The sequence below is a fragment of the Olea europaea genome, chromosome 11 (assembly GCF_002742605.1).
Source record: "Olea europaea var. sylvestris chromosome 11, O_europaea_v1, whole genome shotgun sequence".
NCBI classification, from domain to species: Eukaryota; Viridiplantae; Streptophyta; class Magnoliopsida; order Lamiales; family Oleaceae; genus Olea; species Olea europaea.
Window position 1 is genome coordinate 9,415,002 of NC_036247.1, and position 21,275 is coordinate 9,436,276.

A 21,275-nucleotide genomic window follows, 5' to 3' on the forward strand; every position below is an offset into this window, starting at 1 on the left:
TTTTTCTACTACACCTGCCTCTGTTTTGATTTCTCGAGATGAGTCGATCAAGCTTGCAGCTTTCAAATCCTCGTCTTCATCGTCTGACAATATTTTTGGTTGTCTATACTGAAGATAGGGATCAGAATGATGCTGAGATTGACCTTCACCTCTGGATGTGCCCTTGGAGCCAAGTTGCAAGACTTGGTAATCCTCTCAGCGTCTGCAGGTGACAATCGCTGCCCATAACCATTGGAGGCTTCGGAGGATGTGACGGGGCACTCCTTTGGGAAAATTCCCTTCACCGGGAAAATGCTCCAGCCAGAGTCTTTTAAAGAGTCGAGGTAGGCTGAAAGGTAAAACTTGGAGAGGTGCTTGGGTGCTGCATAGAGGCTGTGAAAATTATACCACTCCCCATTTACTTTCCTTTTACAAAACCAATGGTCCCACAAATGACAAATAAATGCATTCCCCAATTATGTGATTGTATGATTAAAAATGAATATGTTGGAAAAAAAAAATTGATAATAATTGTCAAATAGGGACTGATTCTAATTAAAAAATTTAACTAATCGCTAAAACCTACATAAATTAGAACAATTTTCGATTTAAATTTTATTTTTCAAAATCTATCAAATAAATTAGCCGTTGTGCCAATCCATACAAAAATTACACAAATAAATTCGACTATAAATAATAATTTTGTTTACAATTTTTTATTTTTTTTTAATATTTAAAAAGAACCGAATTGGTCCAGAAACCAAAATTGATTAGTTTTTATAGTCACATCAACGCATATTGACTAATTGGCTCCCATCCTATGGCGATGTTGTAATTTCAGGCTTATCGTATGAATCTTGGCATTTAGGTCCCTATATGAATCTTTTATTGTGGAAATAGTCACACTGTTAGTGTCCATTTATTTTCTCTGACGTGTGCCTTAGAGGGCAAATTTGTCCATCCACTTGACCGTCATCATTTAGTTTAATCAAATAAATAAAACCATAATAACTAAAATCAAATTAAGTAAATAAAATTCAAAAAATGTTTTTCTTCTTCATTGCCAACCTAACCCAACCCTGCCCAAAACACATATTCCTTTGTGATATTACAAAGTTTCATGTTACCCACATACTCTGGTATGAAATAAAGAATTTAAACGAAATGATCAACGAATACCCAGTAGACGTCTCTCCCGTCATATAAGTAGCCCACTTTGGATCAGTCAAACATTAAAAATAATGATATGGAGCTAATTACAAGTTTATGTGGACCCAATGCTACAGACGAATTCTTAACAGTACTGGTGACGAATAGCATTACTACATCTAATATAACAAATTGTTCAACAAATATGAGATGAAAAAGATCATCGCATATGGTCCATAGCTAATTGCGCTATATTGGCTTTAAATTCCTTTTTGAACACACATCAAAAGCTCAATACAATGAGAGAAGTTAAACTAATTAACAACATTTAGTCAGACAAGCAGATCATAATGGTTCGTACCGCTGTACAGTAGTCTCACAACGTTCCGCTGCTTTACATTCTTGGTGCCTTTACGAAACTCGGCTCCATATTCAGCAATGGGAATAAAACCGGATCCCCATCCGCCATGCTGCAATTTCAGAGGAGCAGATATTTGAGAAACACTGGCCGTATTATACTCAACTAATACACAGAAAAAGAGTCCAGTAGTCACTTTTTATCACTTAGGTCTCCACACATTTTTGGTTTTAACATATTCTACGAACACGAAGAGTTTCACTGAATGTGAGTGACGTGTAGAAACTCTCGTATCTGCTCTTCAGTCTTTGTTATGCATAAATGAAGTTTATACTCTAAGAGACTACTTGATATTACCTACTACATCAGAAATATAAGAAGCCTCTTAATTTGGAACGCAGTGGTGGACAGAGCATATTATCAAGCAATAGCAACTTAACCAGTATACTGACTCCCAGCGATAAATCTAAGAGCATAGTCTATGCAGGAAAAATACCTCATGTTGGGGTATGTACACAATTATTGGCTGGCAGCACAACTTCGATAGCACCTAATATTGAAGATGTTATTCATCAATCAGCAATTGGAGTTAAAACAAGTGACAATGAACATTGTTATTACATAGTTAATCCACAAAATATAACAAATATAATGAGGCTACGTTTGACGCCCTTTCAACGGAACAAAATGGTGGAAACTTAAATCTTTTCATTTCCACCTCATGAGAGTTTAAAAATAATGAAGAGAGGCCAGCAACTAGATATACGAGGGAAAGAGGATATCAACGATTTAAGAGAATGAAAGTACCAGTAATAATGAAGATCAACAGATGTTGAGGGGAAGCTGATGATGGCAAGGATTTTATGCTACAGGAGTTAAAAGTGTAATATGGGGAAGGGCAGCTTCAAAGGGAAAATAAACATTTTTATTAGTTAAAGTACAAGTGCAACCTAAGGTCAAGGCATATTAACATTTCCTGTTTACGCTTCTTCAACAAATTGTCATTACAAAAGTCAGGGTCAGTCTGATATTTTTTGAATCGGATTATTTCAAGTCCCTAATTCTCAGAATGATTCCACTACAATTAACATGTGCCATCTTGTAATATGCATCTCCCTCACCGAAGTTTGAGATGAGGTAGAAACTATTTCGAGTGTTAAGAAATTTAAATGAGCATCAGAGTGATTCAATGGCCAACAACAACCCTACAATCCGAGAACCACAAATTTCCAGCCCAGAAGTTGGATCTGAATGCCCTCTTCCAACTGTGACGCTGCTGACAAAGGAGGAGCTCCAATTTCACCATTCAGTGGAACCTTGACAAGTCTCCAGCAGTCAAGCCTAAGTCAGACAATTTTATGCTGTGGCAAAACCCGATCCTGCCAATAATCAGAGGAATATATTGGCAACAAAGCCACGTACACAACAGTACATTTCAGTCCAAATAACCACTGAAGGACTAGAGGTAAATACTGTAATTAATCCAGAAATCACTGGTATCAATGGCTCAGCTTCTTCTCGCGTGATTGTTCAGTGCAATCACAACTAAAGTTGCATCTACTTTTGTGGGGTGCTCAACCTCCAACTGTGGAATTCTGTAAATAGAGAAGCGATTCAAAATAGATCTAGAGTGGTTTTTCTCACAGGAGAGTCGCAAAAGACTAGAAAGTGCATTATGAAAATAGATGAATACTCAATAAGCTCAAAAGCATTGCAGACAACTTGGCTCTAGCTGGAAAGCCAGTTAATCATTTAGATTTGATAAGTCAAGTCTGGCTGGACTCAACAAAGAGTACACCCACAGTGTTTCAAATCTCAGGAAGGGATTCAATCGCTCAAAAGTGAGCTTCAATCCTCATACATGACATTTGAAAACAGAATGGAGCAGTTGAATGCTGCGAGAAACAGCTTGGGAAGTATTAACCTCACCCAACCTACGGCAAATCTAGCTAACTGGTCAGGCAGATAATATGGAAACAAGAATTGCTCTTAGCAGCAGAAAAGATACTACAAACGAAACACTGGTAGATGAGGAGCAACAACATCAAATGTGGAAACTCAAGGAACCATGGAAATTACACTTACGGTTACAAACCAACTTGGCAAGTTTGTGGCAAGTTTGGACACGCGGCAAATATTTGCCGCAACAGATAATGATACATATACTGGGATTAACACCGATAACAACAGAGGTGGAAATTTCCAGTCCAGCAACTACAGCTTTGAATCAATCTCCTAACCACTGTTCTCATGGGCACTCCAGACACGTTAAGCGATCCAGCTTGGTTTACCAAAAGTGGAGCTAGTAACCACGTAAGAAATGATGTTACTAATCTCAACCCAAGTCACAGAAGACCATGGTAATGAAAAAATTAGAAGTTGGCAATGGTGACAAGCTAGTTATCTCTCACATTGGCAAATCAATAATTCCCTCTTTGAAATACAAATCTTTGCTATATAAAAATGTACCTCATGTACCTGAAATCTCTAAGAATTCGCTCACAATCTGACAACTTACTTCAGACAATAGTGTATGCTGAAGTTCACTCTAGTTCTTGTTTTGTGAAGGAAATGCTATAGGAATGATGTTGCTGCTGGGAGGTTTAGGCAAGGACGTTATCAACTGGAGTAACCCTCTTCTCGAAAAGCCCCACAGCCTTTCAAAAATTTTAGTACATTGCAGAGTCATAATATTTTTTTCTGTTAGTCCTAGTTCTTGCAGTGGAACGTCTCTGTTTCCTGTTACCCCAAGTCAAACATGGCATATAAAGCCTGGCCATCCTTCTGTCCTAGTTCTGAAGCAAGTTATGCAGTCATGTACTCAAGGCTAAATTTCAATAAAAACTACGATTTTGTGGTTCTTGACAATTTGGCAAGTCAAATGCTTTGAACATCAGCTGAAAGAATCTGATTCAGAAAATAGCAGTCGGGACATTGAACCTTTGTAAAGCCAATTTGTTGAAGAAGCATAAACAGAGCAGCAGAAATGTTAACGCGCTTGGACCTTGAGTTGCACTTGTGCTTGCTAATAAAATGTATTCTTCTTTCTCCTTTGAAGTTGCTTTTTCTCATATTATACTTTTATCTCCTGTACCACAAAAGCCTTGCCATCATCAGCTTTCCCTCAAAATCTGTTGCTCTTCATTATTGCTGGGACTTCCATTCTCTTAACAACAAGAAATGAATAAACAAGTAGCGTCCCCAAGCCACTAGAAGGTGAAGCAAGTGTAGAAAATTATAAATTGTATATAATGTCTTGTCCAACTATTACAAAGTAAAGACATTGTAGGTTACATCTAGCTCTAAAAAGGAAAATTTGTGTCTTAATCACACAATCATTATTAAGGAAAATAATCCCACCCTATCCGGGAAATATCACAAAGAATAATCTTTATATATCTTCAACAGAAAGAAGGTAAAAGATCAAAAGGTCTGTTACATTTTGTACGCATCCCAACGAAAGCATTACAATTTATACTAACCAGTAGCTCCGACTCTCCACCCCAGAAATCAGGCCGTCCAATACGTTGGCAGTAACTACAGAGACACTTCAAAAAATGAGTGGACTTCAACCATTATAATACTTGAACAGCTGAAACCAAAAAAGATACTTCATAAGCATTGTCGAATTCAAGGCCACACCGTTTCAAAGATTCCTCGACAGTTATAGCAATCAATGCCTCTTCATACTTAAGACGCTCTTTATCATTATCACAAATAACCTCTTTCACAGCCATCCGTAATTCATCTGTGTCATAAATTTATAGTAAGTTCAACTGAAATCATAGATATTTTCCAAAGAGCATAGATAACTGAAAGAAATACAAAATCAAACATAAATTGCGAATTGTATTCATTAATAAAAATCATCACACATATGGGGTGAACATCTAGAAGGAATATATTTCTTCAGATCTATCTCAACTATCAGTGCAACAAATAAGGAGGATACAAAAGTGTTTCTCAAGAAAAAATGCAGAACAAAAACATTATGCCTCTGCATACATTTGGAGGGGATACAAGTTGCCAGCTTAGCCGTTGTTAAACATAGTTTGGCACTGAGGTGAAAAGCGGGAAAAGATTTAGAGGCAAAAACACTTGGGATCACACTAGTCGAACCTGCATTCTCTCTCTCTTCTCGTGGATTGAGCATTACACCTTTGTTTTGAGCCATTCCTTTAACCTGATGCATCATAATGGATTTTTAAATCTTCAGAACAAAAAATATAATTTTGTTCAATGCTTATTAAAATGTGGATGATATAAAAATGCATGGATTAAAAGGGTTGCATTTTCAGCAAGGGCAGTTAACGAATTGCCCTATTGAGTAATGGGAAGTGGGCTACTCCCCGAAAATGCCCAGCACGTTCCTTTGTCGTTGGGGCTCAAAATCATTCCTTGCTAGTTCCATGCTCAAAGGACTACAACATGAATTCAGAAATCACTCGCTGTGATAGCAATCAAAACTTGACCAGTATGATTTCCGAATAATAATGCAGCACGAATACTTCTTTACGTTTGAATTGCGCAACCCCAATAAATTATACAAATTGATGTTTCAGCTCGGAATAAAAGTCTTAAAAGAGACAGATATGACTTACCAGAGCACGAAACAGGCAGCGTCCATCGCCAGTAATTTTCTGAACTGAATAACGCTCCAATTTCTTCATCGCCGGCGAACCTTGACCTCTTTGAGCAAAATAGACGTTTGAATCATAAATTTACACCCATTTAGGAATCCAACTAAAAGAACAAGTTATAGAGATATGTAAACAACCAAAAACTAAACAAAATATAATATGAAAAAGCAGTTACAGTGAAGGTCCAATTCTGGCAAAGAATTTATGGGTGATGCTAGTGAGAAACGCGGCGGGAGGTGCATTCTGAGAGCAGTGACTAGAAACTGAAAGAACCGGAGAAGATGCTATTTGGAAGTCGGCGAATCCATGCTTCAGTTGCTCGAGAATCGTTTCTGTTTCCATTTATAAGTGTAATTAATTATGAGACCAGAACGACGCACAAGAATTTGATTTGCAAGATGTCAGAGTTCACCGTTTGAGGGATTGTACGCCATCAAATTGTTTATCCGCCGGAGCTCGTATGAGAATTGGTCGCCGACCTGTGAGAGCTCTAATCCAGTGAGCTTAAACGCTACCCAATCAAGAGGCAAGAGGTTGAAGTAGTAACAGGCGGCGTTGACCCAATTTTGCGATGTTCGGAAATGGGTCGGATTGGCCAACTTGGCGAGCCCAAGCCTCGTTTGCCTCCATTAAATTACATTCTATTATATTTTATTTTTCCCACTTTCATTTTTAACCACACAATTTTTTATAAAATAATATTACACGTAAATCAAAAATTATTACTTCATTTTAAACCATTCATTTTTAAAAAAAAACACCATTTGACACATTCTCATTTCCAAAAAATGGGGGCCAAACATGGACTTGGTGTAATTTCCACTTTTAGCCCTTGTTTGAGCTCAATTCTTTGTAAAAACAAAAAAAAATAAAAAAAAATGCATTTTTAAACAATCATTTCAACCACACATTCTTAAATAAAATAATATTACACTCAAATTCAAAAAAAAATTCTTATTTTTAACCACACATTTTACATCAATACATTATTTAAAAATACATTTTGTGACAAATGATGGGACTCAAACAAGGGTTTAATAAATTTTAATAAAGTTGATGAAATGTATGATTGTAAGTTGGAGATTACATGAAATATCTAATTAAGTCCCCTTTAAAACTTTTCAATTTAATTTGAATTTTTCTCTCTCCTATTTTCAGCACACAAATTTCAGTGAAATAATATTACATACAAATAAAAAAAAATCATTCTTTTAAACCATCCATTTTTCAAAATAGCACTATTCCCCCTCATTTTATATTTGGATTCTTTTTCTCTGCAATAAAAATATAGTAATTACATATACTAGAATGGGAAAATTCAAATAATAAGATTAGATATGTTTGTAATTTTATCATTTCATGAGCAATGTGTGGATAACCCTTTCAACCCATAGTGTGGTCAAACTTCTAAGATGTTCTCATGTTGCTAAACTTAGAACTTTTTCCTATTAAGAAAACCAAAAAGCTATAAAACAACAATAATTATAAAAGTTGAAGCTTCATATGCAAATATACTTATACGAAAGTCAACGAAAAGCATATCATCGACAAATTTTTCCCATACTTCTTCAAATTTAACATTCTTTGGTCTAAGAAGGGTCATAGTGTGTTCTCTATTCATAGATGATTTGACTTGAGTACTAGCCATTGTTTGGCCCCCTTAAAACTCTTCAATTTAATTTAAATTTCTCTCTCTCCTATTTTCAACCACAAAATTTTCAATAAAATAATATTACACACAAATCGAAAACTTTTCATTCTTTTACAACCATCAATTTTTCAAAAAAACATTATTCCCCCATTATAAACCCAAATAATGAGGGCCAAACGGATGCTTAAAATTTAATTGTTGACTTCGCACTAAATTAAAATTTTATTTTAATCTATACATAAATAGGGGCTAAAACAATTTTTTTGGTTTGCAAAACTGAATGAGAGTTTTTACATCTTTAAATTTATTTTGTTAAACAAGCTGATAAAATTAAAATTTTCAAGTTAATCATTTACAAATTCTCGTCTTCTATGCGAACCTCCAAAAAAATTGAATTGAATTTAAAAACACAAAAGTGGCGTGAGGTGAGCTACATATCCTTCGAGATAGTTTACTCATGCTAGAATCACCCAAAAGCTTAATTTGGGCTGCTTAGCCCATTAACATCCCTGCCTACTATAGTGATGAGTCGGGTTAGAATTGGAAAAATTGCAATCGTGTCCCTAACCTTTGCCTTTTTTTGCAGATTTTATCTCAACCTTCAATTTGTGCCATCACATGTCTCAAACGTTCGAACAATTAGCAGTTGGAGTCCAAAATGACGGAAAACATTAGTTTTGCCGTCATTTGACCTCAAAAATGGGCCCAAAAAAAAAAGACAAATTTTGACCAATTCAAATAGGGGCATTTTTGTCAATCACATATTAATAATTAAAAATAAATTAATTAAAACCTCAAAAAAAAAAAAGGAAACCTACCCTCCATACCTTCATCTTCTTTCGCCGACCCTATCCAAGCACCCACCCGCTCCCCAAAATCAAATCAACCGGAAAACTTAGCTAATGTGCACAAAAAGTTGTAGCCCGGTCTCGAGCCTTCATGCACAAGTTAAGGTATTTACCTCGAGCATACATCTTCCCCAAAACTCCCATAAAATATGGTCGAGCTTGTTCCCTAAAGTCGGGTCCACAATCAAAATATTGCCCTTCACGCATTTATCTCGAACCTTTTACATATTTAAGTCCTTCTTTAACTGAAATACTCTACATTCATCCTTATGAAAATATCTAACCTATTGCAGTCCAAGTTAAACTTTAAGAGGTAATTATAGTATAATTCAATCACTTTATATAATACGAATAAGGATGTTGGTGGTTGAATTATTTTACACTTTACCACCAACATCTATAAATACAGGACCCAAGTTCATTATTCAGATACGTTTTACATACAATTTCAACATATATTCTTATACAAATTCCCTGTCTGACTTAAGCATTGGGAGCGTCGAGAACACACCTCGTTGTCTTTGTTTTAGGTTTTGAAATGCTCTATTCGTGTTCTTTCTCAGTCCCCTAGCTCAATATTTAAGTAGCAAGTTCGAGATCCATCAAGTACAATTTTTTATAGCATCATTGGTTCCATCTATGGGAATCGATTACAGTTACCCACAAGGGAAACACATGAGAAAAGCCTACCAAAATATTCCTGAGAGAAAGGAAGAAGATTGTCAAAAGCTTTGAAGATAATCTCAAAATTCAGAGAAGTGACACTTGAAAAGAAAAACAAACACAAAATTCTCGTCGCCCTCAATTTCGTTTCAATTCCCGTGTTACTTTCACGCCTCAATTTTTTTCTTAATTTCCGTTAAGTTTCCCTCCCCACCAACAACAATCATATGCTTCTTAACTACAACAAGAATCCCAATTTCCCTTCCAGAATTTCTCAAACCCTTCTTTTATTAAAGTTTGTTTTGTTCTCCCAAATTGAAAAAAAGTCCAAAATTTTGCTTTCATTATAGCAAGAATAGTTTGGGATTTTGTGTTTGAGAAATTATTAAATTAGAGATGAGTTTTCAAGATCTAGAGCTGGTCAGAGATTGGGGGTGTCGAATGGATTGCATAAATGGGAAGCAAAGTCCGACCCAAGCCGTAGCTTTTAGAATATCCTATATCAATGCGGCATATACACCTTTCAGTGTCCCTGATACCCTAGGTATCCACAGGATACACCCAAGCTCTATGAAAAGCTGCATAAAACTAGGCTACCATAAGTAGAATTCTGGCAATCTGTGATAATCCATTGAAAGGGTTCTGGTGTGATCTGCTTCGATCTTAACAAGTGAACTGTTTCAAATTTTGATACAATAACAAAGAATGAATTCTATTTTGGTCGTGAAACTTCATTTCGGGTATTTTCCTCCAATTAAAGATGAGCTGAATCAAATTGAAAAGGGTAAGGGAGGTTGAAATTGGGCTCACCATCTGTTTGATGAAGTTTTTAGGCCAAAATCTAACTAGTAACCACCATTGAGATAGCTAAGGTAAGAGTCCAAGGTAACCTTTTGCAAAGTGAAACTATCGATTTCGCAAACCTCCGACAACACTAATACAGACAGCCATGGTCCATCTTTGCCTTGTGAAGAATAAAAAAAAAAAGGTGCATTTAGTGAACAACTAAAGGACTTGACAACAAGTTCTGCAAAAACGTAAAAATGTGAAAGAAATAGAGGTAGCTCTTAAGAGCCCTCGTCGGCAACAATTGGATAATATCAACATTTTTTGGCCTCCGAATTGGGAAAAGTTGCAGGCTCCACTGGGTTAATTATCTCAAATCCTAGTTTAAGAAGAGAAATTTACAGCTTCATGAATGGCCAGCTTGAGCTCCCTTGAATATTCCTTTATCCTTCGTAGAGTTCTTTACTTTTTTTAGGTAATTATTCTTACCTTGTTTATCTCTCTGTTTTGAATTGTTTTGCACTTAGTCAAACTGCCATACTTTTCCCTGTCATTTGCCCAGCTTTTGGCAGGTTCCTTTCCCACTTTAGCTAAATGTCCCACCTTTGCAAACCTCTGCATGCAATACGTACTTACACATATACTTCCAACCTATACAATTCCACCTCTACCACTTACGTAAAATTTCATTACAACCGTCCAACTCACTCAAATTTACTGCCTTACCGTAAGGAATGATTGTAAAATAAAATAAAAAAATTATTACGCTTTGAACATTATCTTTTTGCCTAATTTGAAATTATTTTTTATGTAATTGTGTCTTGCCCCTGTTGAACTATGCTAGGTCTGTCCTTTGTAGCAATTACTTTGACTCATATTGCATGAGTTTTTCTTCTGTATGTTGGATGCTGAACTGTAAAATAGAAGAAAAGATAAAATAACTTACAAAAGTGGTAGCATAAATGATCTTACACAAATATACTTCGATACATAGACATTATGTTGTCAAATTTCAATTGAACTGGGCTGAGAAGCTTATTTTTTCTTGACCCCATGTTTCTTTTAATTATTTAAGTTATTTGGGCTCATCGGGAGTACTGGCTTGTTACCAATCCTATTGGATATTTAGGAGATTTGTTTGGCATCCCGTTTCTGTTTGTTGCATCGTGCATGTCCCTACTCAAAATCCATTATCCCATAGCTGGTATTTTTCTAAAGTACTCCATGTACTATTTCATCATAAATAAGTGTCATGGCATAGAAATTTGACATTTTATTGATATTGAAGACTTATTTGAAAATTTCCAATCATAGTAATTTGGAGGTAATGCATGCCTTCATCTTAAAGACACCAAACAAACATACATTAATTAATTCATGTTTTAATATTTAAAAAGCACATATTCTTGTGTCATCAATGCTCGTGCTTATGGTATGATTATTTGGTTACGAATTACAATAATGCTTATTTTTACACACGAAGTAGTTGATCGATTGTGCAACCAATATTAGTAAAATCAAAAGGCCGAGTGGACTCATAAGTCTTCATATCTTAGGGCTCGCTCATGATTTTATCATCATCAAAGGTGAGCCTTAGCTCGTGATTTTCTTATTATTGAATGCGAGCCTTAGCTCCTGATTTTCTTATTATTGAAGGCGAGCCTTAGCTCGTGGTTTTCTTGTCTTTAAAGGTGAGCCTTAGCTCGTGGTTTTCTTGTTATCGAAGGCGAGCCTTAGCTCGTGGTTTTCTTGTTATCAAAAGCGAGCCTTTCTTGTCATCGAAGGCGAGCCTTAGCTCATGATTTTCTTATTATTGAAGGCAAGCCTAGCTCGTGGCTGTCTTATGATTGAAATCGAGCCCTAGCTTGAGAAATTTTTGTTATTACTATTAGCATAAGGTCAGGCTCACGCATGTAGCTAATACATTGGTGTAAGGTCGTGCGTCGTGCATGTAGCTAATACTTGCAGCTAATTCTTCGGCATAAAGTCGTGCTCCGCGCATGCGGCCAATACTTTAACTTTAGCGTAAGATCGTACCCCTCGTATACAACTTATACTTCAGCATAAGGTCGTGCTCTGCGCAGATAGCCAATACTTTAACATTAGCATAAAGTCGTGCCTCGTGTATGCAGCTAATACTTCGATGTAAGGTGGTGCTCTGCGCATGCAGCCAATACTTTAACATTAGCGTAAAGTCGTGCTCTACGCATGCAGCTCATACATTAGCGTAAGGTTTTGCCTTGCGCATGTAGCTAATACTTTGGCATAAGGTCATGTTTTACGCATGTAGCCAATACTTTAACATTAGCATAAGGCCATGCCCTGCGCATGCAACTAATAATTTGACGAAAGGTCGTGCTCCGTGCATGTAGCCAATACTTTAACATTATGTAAGGTTGTGCCTCGTGCATGCAACTAATACTTCAGCATAAGGTCGTGCTCTGCGCATGCAGCCAATACTTTAACATTAGCGTAAGGTCGTGCCCCACGCATGCAGCTAATACTTTAGCGTAAGGACGCACTTCGGGCATGTAGCTAGTACACCAACCAAGCGTAAGGCCATGCCCCGCCCATGTAGCTAGTCCATCAAATTAGCACTCTAAGCCTTACCTCAAGCAAGAACGTAAGTCTTGCACTATGCAAGCACCTAAATGTCACCCTATGCATACATCTAAAAAAGTAAAAAACCTGACCACATTTTACATCTCGAGTTTATTGGGCATAAGTCTTTCTTAAATTCCAAACATGGAGCTCGAGACAAATATTTTCAAATAAGCTAGGGCCCCATCCTCGAGCTCAATACATTGTCAAATTTCTAGCCAAAAAGTTGGGGATAATTATATTCAGAATAGGATCGAGCTTAGTCTTTTATATAAATCTTTACATATTCGTCAAGCTCTTTCATTTCAAAATTTCTAAAAAAGCTCGAGCTCGAGCTCCTTTTCACATTTAAAACAAAGTAGGGGTTCAGCCCTCACTTTAATTTTTTTTTAACAAAGCTCAAGGTTGAGCTCATTCTTTTCAAATTTTACACAAGGTAGGGATCTAGTCCTTCCTTTCAAAATTTTTAACAAATCTCTAGATCGAGCTCATTCCTTTCAAATTTTTAAAATAGTCAAAACTTGCTATCCTAGATTTATGTGCTCGGGGGCCTATCAACTCAACATTAGCATTCGCATTCTTGAACCCAATATATTTATACATCTCATGCTAGAAACTCCCACATTGAACATGACCTACTGACATGGATGCACTGGGGGCAAATGAAGTGCACAAAAAGTTGTAGCCTGATCTTGAGCCTTCATGCACATCCCAAGGTGTTTACCTTGAGTATACATCTTCCCCCAAACCCCCATAAAATATGGTCAAGCCCACATAATCAAAATGTTTCATTTCATGCCTTTATCTCTTACCTTTTACATATTTTAGTCCTTCTTTAACTCAAATGCTCTACATTCATCCTTATCAAAATATCTAACCTATTGCAGTCCAAGTTAAACTTCAAGTTGTAGTTGTAGTATAGCTCAGTATAGCTCAATCACTCTATATAATAAGGATAAGGATGTTGGTGGTTGAATTTTTTTACAACTCTACCACCAATATCTATAAATAGAAGATCCAGGTTTATTATTCAGATATGTTTTACATACAATTTCGACATATATTCTCATACAAATTCCTTGTCTAACTTAAGCATCGGGAAGCAACGAGGACACACCTTGTTGCCTTTGTTTCAGGTCCTGAAAGGCCCTGTTCGTGTTCTTTAACAGTCCCCTAACTCAGTATTCAAGCAGCAAGTTCGAGATCTACCAGGTGCAATTTTTGGTTGCATCACCAGCTATTATCACCACCTTCTTCCCCAATTCTTGCTTTTTTTCCGACCAACCATCGAGTTGATAAATAAGTAAAATAATAGGTTAAATATTTCGAGCATATTTTGTATAATCAAAAGTTCAATCTAAAAAATTCGAGAACAACGTTTAGATCCAAGTAGAAAATTGAAGTTATAGAATTAAGAAATGCACCATGCCTGCCCTTGCCTTTAGAATGCATCAGTTTTGGATCCTAATTTCATATATGTTATTTATGCAAAAAATGATAAAATCTCTACCTCAGTTGCAGAACTTCAAGAAGACATAGAACCCCTCTAGCGAAAACTCCTCTATCAACGACGATACAATTCAATTCTACGCAGATCCATAATCAAAATCCCAAATCCAAACTCCTCACCAAAAATCCCAATCAAAAATCAAAATCAAAATCTCAATCAAAAAATTTCTCAATACATCTGCAATTAACAATTTGTTTTAATGTAACAAATCTTCTTGAACTTTAGCTCTTTCCTTTAAACCACTATGTCGACAAGCCCGTTTGAAAGAAGGAGCCAAAATCGCATTGCAAAATGGCTCCCAAAAAACTATACAATCTACTAATCAGAACCAAATTTGATGGCTGGTGGGGAGATGGTGGAAAAAAGAAAAAATAGGGAAAAATGTGGTGATGGTGGCTTGGTCTAGTGGGTTTCTTATTGATTTGATTTTGAGGGAGGGGAAGGTGCTTGGGTGAGTGAGGTCGGGAATGAAGAAGATGAATGGCTGAGGGCAGGTTTCATTTTTTTCTTTTGGGTCTTAATTAATTTATTTTAATTATTAATATGTAATTGACGAAAATACTCCGTTTATATTGGTCAAATTTTGTCTTTTTTCCATTTTTGAGGTCAATTGACGGTGGAACTAACGTTTTTTCGTCATTTTGGACTCTAGATGCTAGTTATTCAAAGGTTTGGGACCTGTGTAGGCACAAACTAAAGGTTAAAGTAAAGTATGCAAAGAACGCACAGGTTTGAAACTGCGATTGCAATTTTTCATTTTTTTTTTGGTAACATGCACAAGTACATTAAGGGGGCGTTTGTTTCTCATTTTTGTAAAAATCAAAATGAAAAATATAGTCGTTATGGGCTCCACACAAGAGATATAAATTCAAATTTAGTGGCTTGATGTGATAAATAATGTCATATTTTTTCATTTTAATGAGAAAATAATGGAAAACAAGCAGGAGCTAAAAAAGTTTGTTAATTTCATATTTAATTTTAAACCATTTTATTCTAAAAATATTGTTTTTATTGTTTGCTTATTTTAATTTTAAAATAATTTTTTTACATTTTATATAATTACTAGTCTGCATCTCGAGGCGTTGCACGAATTTTGTATTTATTAGCGTAAAATTTATAGATTGTACAAAAAGTATTTGAAAATGAGAAATGTTTGTTTGATTCTCATCTTTTGGTCAATTGTATATTTTATGTTACGATAATTTATTTTTATTCTTATAAATAAGTATAATGAATGTTGTGATTGTATATATGTCAACGATAATTTATTTTTAATTATTTATTGTATTTTTTTGTTTAATGTAGATGAAGATATTTTTTTTATCTGATATTGCAAATAAGTTGTAAATTGAATTTTGCAAAATGCTTTTCTTCAACAACTTCAATTTGAGAGGATATAGTTGTAGTTCAAAAATAACCCATGCAGTTGTAAATTGGAAGAGAATATCCACATACACAAACATTTAAATAACAAACTCAGGTTCGCACGTAAAATAACTTGAAGTGACACTTACTGGATGACCAACTCCATTGTTGGTGTAAGAATTAGAACCCTAACAGCAGACCTATTTTTCAGACGATACAATAGTCACTCCAAGATTGGTAGGGCAAAAGAATTTAAAAATATATAAATAAATTTTATTTGAAAGAGAAAAAAATTAAAAAGAAACTTAAATAAATTGATAAAAAAATAATTATTTATAAAGTAAAATTTTCAATTTTAATTAAATAATATTTATATATTCTTCATTTAATTTGCATAACTTTATTTTATTTTTTACTTCTAAATAATTTTAAACGATTTTTTTTTACTTATATAAGTAATTTTACATATATTAGAAATATTTTTTGTTTATATGTTTATTTTTAATTTTTTTTTTGTACTAAAAGTGTTTTTTTTTTTTTTACTTATAAAAGTGGTTAGTACGGAATAAGGCGGGAGGTATGTAAAGTTGAGTGTTACATAGATTCACATTGCCTCTCTTACACTATATATATAATATAATAATATAAGTAAATGAGTTGATTTGAAAAGGCGTGGCCATAGCGTATGAAAATGGAGAACGAAAAAGTTAAAAAAAATAAATTTTGAATAATTCTCCGCGCACAGAGACCACACTATATATAATTTTTTTTAATTCTTTTCTCTTCAATTTTTTTAACCTACATATAACTTTTTCGTTAAAACTGGAAAAATTAAGTTTTATTTGGAAGAGAAAAGAATTAAAAAGAAAAAAATAATTGATTTTTTTAAAGAAAAAATGACTTATACATATTTGTTAACACATACGTTTAATCTCCGTTTAACTATTTTCGATATTTATTTTGGTCATTCGATATCTTTACGATATAGTTCTCAAAATGAGTTTCGAGATAGTGTAAAACATTTATCAATTCAACTATCGTACAATTGTCGATGAATTTTTAAAGTTAGCTTGTTATCGAAAATTTCAAAATATAGTTTGAAAATGCCGACTTTGACGTCCCATAACATTTGCTACGATTGATCGTTTCACGCACCGTTAACGACGTGCAATACTATGTCGTAAGTACTTCAAAACGATATTAAGAATGTAATATTTCGACTTCGTTTTATATCTCATAATGAGCCTGAAAATAAACGCAAAAATATAAGTAAAAAAAAAATTCATTTTTCTCCTTTGTACACGGAGACTTTAAGTCTCCATGCACGGAGTCCTCTTATTCTTTTCTTCTTTTTTAAAATAAAAGCTAATACCTGTTTATACTATATGAACTAACTACAATGATATATATATATTATTTTTTTATTTTTTGACAACTTGAAGCAAACTTTTTACTATATAAAGAAATATATATAAAACTTTGAGTTAATATTTAATCTAAAGTAATATTTAGATAAATTTAATTTAAAAAATTCAATATTACTAAAAATATTACTATAGAATTAAATATTGTCTGAAATTAATAGATATATCCAACTACGATAATATAATTTTTTTTATCTATAATAATGTGAAAAAAAAAATTCATGCACTCTATGCACAGAGGAACGTGTCGTTTTTGCTCCCTACTTGGAAAAAAAATGAAATTTTAAATAATTGAAAAAAATTTACATCATACCGCATAATTTTTTTGAGCAAAATGATGTATTGAGAAAAATGTTGCGAAAAAATAATAAATAATAATAAAAAAAATTGATTTTTCTAAGAAAAACGACTTATACGCATTTTTTAACACATACATTTAATATCCGTTTAACTATTTTCGATATTTATTTGGATCATTCGATGTCTCTACGATATAGTTTTAAAAATGAGTTTCGAAAGAATGTAAAACATTTATGATTCGACTATCGTATAATTGTCGACGAATTTTTAAAGTTAGCTTGTTATCGAAAATTTCGAAATAGTAATAAAATAATTGATTTTTTTAAGAAAAAACGACTTATGCGTATTTTTTAACACATACATTTAATGTCCGTTTAACTATTTTTTATTTTTTTTAAATATTTGTTTTGTTTACATTATAAATTTTTTTTCAATTTAAAATTCTTTTCTCTTAATAATTCCAAACAGAAACTTAGTTTTGATTTGCATTATAAATAATTTTTCTTTTCAAATTAAAATTCTTTTTTAATTTCTTTCTCTTTAATTTTTTTTACTCACAGTAACTTTTTACCTCTTAAAAATATTTTTTATCTTATATTATTAGTATTTTTATTTTTTAATAATTTCATATAATATTTAATTTTATAGTAATAATACTGCTTTAAATATTTGGTGGTAGATATGAAAAGCTGCGTATTGCAGTAAATTATCCTTTCTTAAATATAATAACAAAATATATAGCATGCAAAGGAAACGGCGTCGTTTTTGCCCCCCACAAAAACGACGTCGTTTGTCTTGCTTGCTATATATTTTATTATAATGTAAGAAACTACTGTAACACACAATTTCCATACCACCCACCACTCCGTGCTCAGCCACTCTTATATAGATATATATAGTAGGGATATAAGAAAAGAAAAATCATTTTTATATAAAAAAAATTAAAAAATAAAGATAGTATAAGACATAAAATATTTTAGAAAAAGTTATTTTAATTAAAAAATTTGAAGAAAAAAGAATTTTAAATTGAAAAAACGATTATTTATAACGTAAAACTACAAAAAAAAAAATCTCGAATCTAAGTCTCTATTTGGAATTATTAAGAGAAAAAGAATTTTAAATTGGAAAAAAATTTATAATGTAAACAACACAAATATTAAAAAAAAAAAAAATTTACTCCGTGCATGGAAACAAAAAGTCTCCGTGCATGAAGACAATGTCTCCGTGCACGGAGACAAAAAGCCTTTGTGTATGGAGATATGCTTTTAATTTTTAATTTTTTTTATTTAGGAATTGCATTCTTAAATAATTTTTTTTTTACTTTAAAAATTTTTAATTCTTTTCTTTTTATAATAAAACTTATATTAACTATAAAATATTTTATTATGCTGTAATAAAACATAATCAAACGAAGTCGAAATATATAAAAAAAAAAATTTTACTTTAAAATATTTTATTATACTGTAAGAAACTGCTACAACACGTAATTTTCATACCTCCCATCACTCCATGCTCAAACACTCTTATATAAATATATATAGTAGGGATATAAGAAAAAAATTACTTTTATATAAAAAAAATAAAAATATCTTTTACAGAAAGTTACTTTTAAGTAAAAAATTTGAAGAAAAAAGAATTAAAAAGAATTTTAATTTTTGTTGTTCACATTATAATTTTTTTTTCAATTTATAATTCTTTTCTCTTAATAATTCCAAACAGAAACTTAGATTTGAAATTTTTTTTTGTGTAGTTTTACATTATAAATAATAGTTTTTTCAATTTAGAATTCTTTTTAATTTTTTTCTTCAAACTTTTTATTATTAATCAGTATTTTTTAATAGTTTGAGATAAAATTTAATTTTCTAGTAATAATTCAATATATAAAATGATGAAAAAAAACACACTCACTCCGTGCATGGAAAAAAAAATTTCGTCATACCACATAATTTTTTTGAACAAAATGATGCATTGAGAAAATTGTTGGGAAAAAAGAATAAATAGTAATAAAATAATTGATTTTTTTTAAGAAAAACGACGTATACGCATTTTTAACACATAGTTTAATCTCCGTTTAACTATTTTCGATATTTATTTAGATCATCTGATATCTCTATGATATAGCCCCTGTTTGGTGCACATTATTTCGGAAAATAATACATTTTTTCCATCAAATCAGTCTACAATATTTGACTTTAACACTCTAAGGTAGGACTCATGATGTGATGTTTAAAATACATTTTTGTTGGAAAAATGTGGAACAAACGGACTCATAGTTCTCAAAATGAGTTTCAAAAGAATGTAAAACATTTATCGATTCGACTATCGTACAATCGTTGACGAATTTTTAAAGTTAGCTTGATATCGAAAATTTTGAAATAGTAATAAAATAATTGATTTTTTAAAGAAAAAACGATTTATGCGTATTTTTTAACACATACGTTTAATATTCGTTTAACTATTTTTGATATCTATTTAGATCATTCGATGTCTCTACGATATAGTTCTCAAAATGAATTTCTAGAGAATGTAAAATATTTATCGATTTGACTATCATACAATTGTCGATAAATTTTTAAAATTAGCTTGTTATCGAAAATTTCGAAATATAGTTTGAAAATGCCTACTTTGACGTCCCATAACATTTGCTACGATTGATCGTTTCACGCACCGTTAACAATGTGCAATACTATGCCGCGAGTACTTCAAAATAATATTAAGAATGTAATATTTCGATTTCGTTTGATATCTCATAATGAGCCTGAAAATGAACACAAAAATATAAATATAAAAAATATATATTATTTCTCTCTTCGTGGACGAAGTCCTTCCTAATTTTTTTTTTTGTTTCTTTAGTCTCCCTGCACGGAGAGATTACTTTTTTTTTGCTGTGTAATTTTACGTTATAATTTTTTTTTCAATTTAAAATTCTCTTTAATTCTTTTCTCTTCAAATTTTTTACTTACAAGTAATATGTTGTAAAAAAATTTCTGTCCCATATTATCTCTATCTTTTTTTTTATATATATAAAAGTGATTTTTTCTTATATCCCTACTATATATATCTATATCGGAGTGGGGGAGGAATGGAAATTGTGTGTTGCAGTAAATTTGGAGATAGTGTATAATAAAATAAAATATATATAAAGCAAACGGCGTCATTTTTGGCCCCCAATTGAAAAAAAGAAAAAAAAACAAAAATGCTACAGTAAAGATGGATCAATACACTGTTGCTTTCTATAGTACCCTCACATTCCCCTTTTTATATAGTAGGAACATTATGCACGCTTAATAGTCTTGTTTCTATAATTGACGGTGTGCTTGTACTTGTAATACAATAGATCACACACATTTCACACATTTTATCATTGGCATCACTATCGCTTGTGGCATTTAGTATTACACCACGTTCATTAACAACTTCACCACTCGTAACATTCATCATCAAACACCATTCATCAGCACAAATCAATTGTGGCATTTCTTGTTATGTCGTCACAACCACCACCACTTCTAAATTCATTGTTACACCGCTATAGTTGGACCATCACAACAAATTTGCCATTGTTGCTGCCACCACAAATTATAACATACTATGTTACACCATCACCCATTGATGTCATCTTCGTGTTATTCCTGCCGTCATTTCACCATTGTCAATATAATCATTGCTTTTGCATTATGGGATCAAACTCAATAATTATTTGAATTTGAACTAGGTTTAAGAAGATACCATTAATTTTTAGATACATTTTTTTATTGTCTTCACGCGGTGCTAAATTATTTTTTAGCAATAATTATCACCACATATATTATTTTCAAAAATACTTGTCTCAAAAGTTCATTATTTCCAACGATTTGTTCGTGCAGCTTCTATTGATTGTTCTAATCTTTTCAATTATTATTTTTATTTCGATAAGTCTACTCATGTTAGTGTTGTAATTACAACTCACTTCATAAATTTTAAGTTTTTCATTCATATTTTTCAACCATTCATGCTATCGT

At 32.8% G+C, this 21,275-nt stretch overlaps 1 protein-coding gene and 1 long non-coding RNA gene across 3 annotated transcripts; both read right to left on the bottom strand.

The window, feature by feature from the left end:
- Positions 1-43: 43 nt before the first annotated feature.
- Positions 44-6,738, bottom strand: LOC111403287 (OTU domain-containing protein At3g57810). Of its 2 annotated transcripts, none has more exons than XM_023031724.1 (8): positions 6,302-6,733; positions 6,088-6,175; positions 5,606-5,669; positions 5,129-5,234; positions 4,969-5,023; positions 1,983-2,036; positions 1,490-1,598; positions 44-361 (listed from the first exon to the last, which is right to left on the bottom strand). In XM_023031724.1, exons 1-8 carry the CDS (start codon positions 6,466-6,468, stop codon positions 63-65), a joined length of 942 nt encoding a protein of 313 aa, XP_022887492.1. In that variant the 5' UTR covers positions 6,469-6,733; the 3' UTR covers positions 44-62. The 2 variants fall into 2 exon arrangements, with proteins under 2 accessions (XP_022887492.1, XP_022887493.1); XM_023031725.1 differs by lacking the exon at positions 44-361 and having other exon boundaries at positions 1,178-1,598; positions 6,302-6,458; positions 6,539-6,738.
- A 6,882-nt stretch (positions 6,739-13,620) lies between these two features.
- Positions 13,621-14,674, bottom strand: LOC111404881. The gene is made up of 2 exons (XR_002704705.1): positions 14,186-14,674; positions 13,621-13,943 (listed from the first exon to the last, which is right to left on the bottom strand). It is a non-coding gene; the product is annotated as an uncharacterized LOC111404881 (long non-coding RNA).
- Positions 14,675-21,275: the final 6,601 nt, after the last annotated feature.